General features: G+C 48.2%; 1 protein-coding gene across 1 annotated transcript; it reads left to right on the top strand.

Moving 5' to 3' along the window:
* Positions 1–4604: 4604 nt before the first annotated feature.
* On the top strand, positions 4605–6518 carry LOC4332873 (uncharacterized). The gene has a single exon (XM_015774652.3). It carries the CDS (start codon positions 4875–4877, stop codon positions 5667–5669), a length of 795 nt encoding a protein of 264 aa, XP_015630138.1. The 5' UTR covers positions 4605–4874; the 3' UTR covers positions 5670–6518.
* Positions 6519–7464: the final 946 nt, after the last annotated feature.

Raw genomic sequence — 7464 nt, 5'->3', positions numbered from 1 at the left:
AGGAGATGATGTCAAACGCGTTCAGGCTCGACCGCCGCCGCGAGCTCCCGCCCAGCCCGAATCTCCCTTCCAGCAACGACGGCGCCGCCATCGCCCCGGTGCACTCCGCCGCCGACATCGCCGTCGCCGACACCCTCTGGAAGGCCACCACCACGGTCGGGACTCCCCTTGCGCGAGTTGCTCACGCTCGTCACCAGCGACGACGACGCTGACATGGACACGTGCTGCTGCCACGCCGCCATGGCGGCATGGCGCCATCCACTCACCGAAGTAGTAATTAGCTAGCTAGCTAGCTAGCTAGGCAACATGACGACGACACTAGCTTAATTAGCTTGTGTTTAGTTGGTTAATTTAGTGTTCTTGGTTGCTCGGTGACGTCATTAGCTAAGCTAGCGATGTAGTAGTAGCAGCTAGTGGGAGTATTAATTATCACTCAAGGCGAGGAAATCGACGCCCAGAAGAGGGGCCGCGGCCATGCTGCCCAGATCCATCGCCACTCCACCCGGCCGCCGCTGCCGCCGATGCGTCCCAAGGGGGAAGAGGGGGAAGAGAAAAGGGGAGAGAAAAGAGAGAGAAGGAGGGAGCGAGGAGGAAGAAGGGAAGGAGAAAGGATGATATGTGGCCCCATATGTCGGTGGGTCCCATGATATATTTTATGTGTGAATGATAGATGGGTTCCACGGATATATTTTAATTCTAGTGCCATGTAGGCGCCACGCGGAATGAAGACCGGGTTAGTATCGCCACGTCAGCGCCACGTAGAATGAAGACCGGGTTGGTATCGCCACGTCAGCGCCACGTCCGCAAAACCGCCCTTCAAAACCACTGAAGGAGTCAAATTGCACTGGTTCCAATAATTCGAGGAGTCATCCTATCTGGTTTTCCAGTTAAGGGTCACGAATTAAATTCGGTGAACAATTAAGGGAGTCTAAATGGACTTTTTCCAATATCAATTACATGGTGGAAAACGGAATAAGTTCACTTTGACCCTTTAAAAGTGACCCGAATCTAATCCATAACCCTAAACCGCAAAACCGGATAACTCGACCCCGAACTATTGAAACCGGTGCAATTTAACTCTCTAGGCGGTTTTGGAGGGCGGTTTTGCTGATGTGGCACTTACGTGGCGGTATTGACCGGGTCTTCTTTACACGTGGCGTTGACGTGATGCTTAAGTGGCATTAGAATTAAAAAATATGCATAGGATTCATTAGTCACTCAAAAAGAGAAATGTGGGCCCACCGACATGTGGTGCCCACATGGCAGTCCTCCCTGTGTCCTTCATTTTTCCTCCTCTCTCTCTCCCTTCTTTCTCTTTCTCTCCCAATGGGAGGAGGCAGCGGCGCGAGGGCGGAGGCGGAGCACACGGCCGACCTGCGGATCCGGATCGCCTACAGTACTGCAGGGAAGCACTGTCCATGTGAGGGGAACAGCGATCTAAGGACATAAACAGTGGCTATTTACTATAGCTACAGGATATCCTTCCATTCTCGATTGGACGGTCTACAGTACCCCTAATGTGCGGTACTGTTCATCCTCTGCATTAGTACCTCTAATGCAAAGGATCCGAATTGCCGGCCTGCACGCCATGGCGACGGCGGTGGCAGCGGCCGTTGATCCAGCTGTAGGAGGGCGGCGGCGGCGGCGGACGTTGTCGGGGAGATCCCCGACCTCGCCCTTTCCATGGCGGCCACCGCCGGATGCCGCCGTCTTCACTCCCCGCCATGCCCGCATCTCCCCCGCTCGCCGCCGTCTCCGCTTGCCCGCCGCTGCCCTTCTGCGGTCTCCCGCAACGACGGCAAGGTCAGCCTACTAGGATCTTCATCCATTGGCAAGATCGGCAAGCATGCAGCTCGTTGGCAAGGACGAGTCGGTCAATAGGCTTAAGGCCGTCGTCCAGAAACTGAAGGACATCCGCGCGAGCTCCGGGCGGCTGATGCAGGCGGCGGGGCTGACCAAGCCAGGGTCCGGCGAGTCGAGCAGCACCCTCCTAACCTCGGATGGTCCGGTGATCACCGGCTCGATTCTGGAGGATGCTGAGGTGTTTGGGCGTGACAAGGGGCATGAGCAATAATTGGTGTCTTGGCTAGTCGGTAGCACGACCGAAGGCGAGGATCGGAGCGCCGCTTCTGACACCATCCCCGTCGCGGCTATCATTTTTTTGAGAATGTCTCGTCGCGCCGGTTCTTGCTGATTCTTGAGAATGTCTGGAATAAAGATGAGAATGAGAATTCGTACAGGGATATGTGGACTGATGTGTTAGCTCCCCTCAGATTTGGTCGAGCTGGGAGTAAGATCGTGGTTACCACCAGGAAGAGGATTGTGGCAGACTTGCTGAATGAGGGAAGGGAGAGAGAGAGGGAGGAGAGAGGATGACATGTGAGCCCCACATGTCAGTGGGTTCCGCATGCCATCCTTTGTGTGAATGATAAATGAATTATTTTTTTAATTCTAATGCCACTTAAGCGCCATGTCAATGTCACGTGTAAAAAAGACCCGGTCAATACCGCCACGTAGGCGCCACGTCAGCAAAACCGTTAAGGGAGTCAAATTGTACCAGTTTCAAAAGTTCGGGGGTCGAGATATCCGGTTTTGCGGTTTAGGGTCATGGATTAGATTAGGGTCACTTTTTAGATAGTCAAAGTTAACTTATTCCATGTAGATAGTCAAAGTTGACTTATTCCGTGGAAAAACAAACTTCATAGTGGGATTGCATCATAGGCCTCAGGCCATGGCCCGAGCTGCCCGAGGCCTAGTTCCGCCCCTATTGATCATCATATAAGATTTTTAAGGTCTTCCTAAATGACCATCCTCTAACAAAGTGTCTTTTCGTTTATTTGTGCAAATAGTAAATGAGCATTATTGAATGTGCTACATGCAATCAACCAATATTAATTTATACTAGTTGGCATCCCACATCTTTGCCGCGGGTTTTGTAGTTTATCATCAAACAAAATCATAGTTTTAAATAGTTAAGGTACAACTCTATATACATACAAACTATATGATAATGTGGATTTATATATGCCTTATGTTATTACAATATAATTCATGCTTTATTTTTCCATGCGTCATTGTGCATTGTTATAATATATGAATTTCATGCGTAATATATGGGTATCGTTGTAGTTAGACAATTTGCATCTCTCTACTTCACTCAAGTTTTTTTTTTCTAAAAATAGATTCAGGTAACGATACCTAATAATTATATGCTATCTTGTCATGCATAATAAAACAAAACACACATATTAAACAATAATTTGAATTGTATTAGGAAAACATGGTGTTATGCATAAAATATGTAACAGTGCTATGTGTGACTATGAAGTAGAGCAAAATGAGGTGAATGGATAAATAATAAATGATTGAATTGGAAGAATAAGTAGCTTCTTGATCCAACGGTTGTTATCTTTATACTAATATGATGTGATGGCTTAAAATTGTTGATGATGTGGCTTCTTGCATGTCTTACTTTATAGGAGTAAATGCCCTTTAATGGGTACCAACTATATAGAAGATAGGATTGGTGAAACTCCATTCAATATATAAAACGTGATGCAATCTATGAGACACGAAACAACATAGCACCTTGACTGATGATGATTAATTTCATAATAGTGAAGTTTTTGTTGTCCTTGGTCTCTGTGTGTTTGCTTAGGTGATATTCAAATTGGGATAGAGGGAGTGCTATAATAAAAGTAAATATATATTTATTTATTGTATATATTATAATAGAAAAAATACAGTCAAATATATATTCTGGAGACTGTTATTGTCCAAAATATCAAGAATTATAAAATCGGAAAGAGTAAGCAATCTTAACAATACAAATGATAGTCAAAATCACTTCCGTCTTAAAATATAAGCAAATTTATCAACACAAATGCATAGTAAAAATTTCTTATATTTTGAGGAGGTAGTATAAACTGTCTTTTTGAGGAGGTAGTATAAACTGTCTATTTGCCATGATAACATTGCCATGATAACAGCATCAATATACTTATATACATGCATCTTATAGAAAGCAATATACATGTAGACAAAGACCTTTTTTTTTAATAAAGTGCACGAGCGGTCTCTAAATTTGTGCAGATGTGTCACCTAGATCCCTGAACTCTCAAAATGCATTTTTGGGCCCCTTAACTTGTTTAGGGTGTCATATAGGTCTAAATGGGCTCCAACTCACACCGTGTGCTGATGTGGCATGCCATGGTGGCACATGTGTCAGTAGAACCTATATGTCAATCATATATAGAAAAAATTAAGAACAATTTTTTCCTCTCTTTTTTCATTTATTTTTTCAAAATTAAAAACATCCTTTTCTCATCTCTCTCTCCTTTCTTTTTAAATTTTATTTTTTTATGCGAATGACATGTGGATCCCATTAACACGTGTCACCGTGGCATGCCACGTCATCTCACGGAGCGGGTTGGAGTCCGTTTAGACCTACATGACACTCATAACAAGTTCGGGGACTCAAAAATGTATTTTGAGTGTCTAGATACCTAGATGACACATCTGTGCAAGTTTAAACACCGTCCATGCACTTCACTCAATTTTTTTCTTTGCACATAACCATTAACCAAAATGTCACTAACCCTTCACCAAGAGTGCATCTGTGCATGTCAACAGGATGGCCATGGGCATGGCTGAACAAAGCCTTGTATCCCATTGCATGCCACTGGTATGAAGCACCTAATTTTAACCATGCTTCTCTTCTCAACCCCCCCCCCCCCCCCCCTCTATCTTGGTTAAGTTACGTTACCCAACTACTTGAAAACAATTAAGTCTTTATATATATATAAGTAGTGGCACTTAGCCAGAGAGTGAGGCCACGGCTATCTATACACTATAGCTTAGCTAGCTAGCCGGCCATGGCGGCGTCGGCGCTTCAAGCGGCGGCGATCGCCGCCGTCCTCTTCCTCCTCCCTTCCCTCTTCGCGGCCGTCGCGGCGCAGTCCAAGGCCAAGGCCTTCTGCATCAGCCAGTTCGCCATCGCCAGCCAGGCGTGCTCCATCCTCCCGCCTAGTCCCCCCGACGAGCACGACGACGACGACGACGACGACGACGACGACGATGATGACGACGACGACGACGACGACGATGATGACCACGACGATGACGACGACCACGGTGGTGGTGGTGACGACGACGACCACGGCGGCGGGGATCACCACCGTGTGCGCCACCGCCACCGCCACCACCGCGACCGCGGGCGCCGTGGCCACGCCGCCGTGGTCGACCTCTCGGCGCTCGTGGCGGGCAACGGCAGTGGCAGCACGCAGATCGCACCCGCCGTAGCCGGGAACGACACCGCGGGCCACCGCGGCAACCGCACCGCCCGTGGCGGCCGCGGCGGAGGCCGCGGACGGCGCCGCGGCCATGGCAGGCGCGGCCGTCTTCGCGGTGACGACGACGACGAAGGCGGCGGCGGCGACGACGATGACCACCATGACGACGACGACGACCACGAGCACGACCACGACGAGCACCACGACGAGGAGCTGAGGGCGTACCGCGACTGCTGCCGGTGGCTGCAGGAGGTGTCCAAGGACTGCGTGTGCGACGCGCTGATGCGGCTGCCGCCATTCCTGGTGAAGCCGCAGCACACGTACGTGGTGAGGGTCGGAAGGACGTGCAAGATCACCTACCGCTGCGGCGGTGTCTAGCCGGCGGCGACGTCGCCGCCGGCGAGGCGAATGCAAGCTACTCGATCGTGGTTGATTACCGAGCTGAGTTTGGGTTGGCGTCACGTCGTTGCTCGCGTCGTCGTCGTCGTCGTCCCTCTGTTTTAACTGTCTGTTTTTCCATTATGGTTATTCATGTTTGGGCATTTATTTGTTCTCCTAATTAGATTATTATTATCAGGTAGATATATATGAAATATGATGAGGTCCTTGACTATCAGCTAGATTTTAAAAATCTGAACTTCGGGATTTATGTTTCAATTTTGGGTTTCATGATTAAAAAATCAATTTAATTCTAAGAATTTTAATGATTCAGGCATTAAAACCTCAGATTCTTATCATAGGATTCATAAATTAAATTTGAAATTTAAATTCACTTGACGAACTTCAATTTAAACTTGTTCTTTTTTCTAAACTTGAAAAAAAAAGATGTACTAGTAATTGTGGCTTGCGATTAGATCAAACTACGAGCTCTAACGGACTGCGAACCGAGAGTAGGAGACGAGATACAGAGGAAGATATTCTCATATCAGTTTGCAGTGGTCTAATAGCCCCAATTAACTTGATGGAAATAGCAGCAACAATAAAATAGAGGAAGGGTAAGAGAAACAAATCCTCTAACTTACTATTATCTGATTTTGAGTTACTGATATGTGAACCCACTACTGGTGGCCAACATATCAGTAACTCATGTGAGAGGATAATGCGTCAAAAGGAGTTTCTTCCTAGCTATTTGTAGATGGTTTTCTGCTGTATCGATCGCCCGATCCATACAGCAGAAACTAACCGAGCCAAATCAAGCAGCAGCAGATCGAGCAGGCGCCACCACTCTTGCATGATTCAACAAGCCGGCCCGAGCGCGCACCGGCCGGCAGCTAGCAGTTGCATGATCCATCGGGTCGGCGCGCGGCGCGGGCGTGCGGAGAGCGCGCGCGCGCGCACGCGCGCTGAGGCGGCTTCATCTTGGCAACTTACCCGGCCGCGCGCGTACGTGCGTGCGAGCTCGTCGTCTCGTCTCCGTGGAAGCGCAGCGGCGCGTACCACGCCGGCCGGTGCGGCGCGGGCGTCCAGCGGGGAGGAGACGGGGGAGGCGCGCCGGCGCGCTCGCCCTCACGGCGCCTCTGCATCTGCAGCAGCCACGCACCGGCCGTACGTACGTTGGTGAGCTCGAATGATTAATCAGCGGATATATACGCAAACAGCTTGAATGATGGCATGGATATATTGGTACCGATCGAGGACGAGCGCGCCGGAACGCTCCTTGATCTCCTCGCCGGTGGACGCCGCCGCGCACCTGCAGGGGTGGTACACGCCGCTGCGTGCCCACGAGACGTACTGCGGTGTACCAACGCGCGGACACGGAGCGCGCGGACGACGAAGCCCCATATATATAGCGGTGCACGGAGTCTCGGTGATATATCAAAGTCACAACAAAATAAATACCAATTAAATATTTTTAAAAACAAAACGAATTATCGATATCTAAAAAGTCAATAATACCATATATTAAAATATAAAGATAGTAGTACTGGGTAGAAACTGGTCCTCTCACGTAAAATCAGAAGGACGTGGGTTAGTGACGCATAAAGTTCGCTTGATATTCGCATTTTCGTATGAATGTAATAATTAAAATTTTAGAAGCACAAAAACTGCTGCCTCGTAACAATCTAATTAATATTGGGTTATTCTATTCTGTTTGTCAATACGAGCCATACCCAAATATTAATAACATTATGCTTTTTACATTTATCTAATATATATTGTGGCAAAATAACCG

This window comes from Oryza sativa, chromosome 3, assembly GCF_034140825.1.
Source record: "Oryza sativa Japonica Group chromosome 3, ASM3414082v1".
Classification (NCBI taxonomy): domain Eukaryota; kingdom Viridiplantae; phylum Streptophyta; class Magnoliopsida; order Poales; family Poaceae; genus Oryza; species Oryza sativa.
This window is presented reverse-complemented; position numbering and strand designations above follow the sequence as displayed.

Coding starts and splice junctions, on each gene's coding strand:
- LOC4332873 (XM_015774652.3), top strand. CDS start 4,875: ATGGCGGCGTCGGCGCTTCAAGCGGCGGCGATCGCCGCCGTCCTCTTC.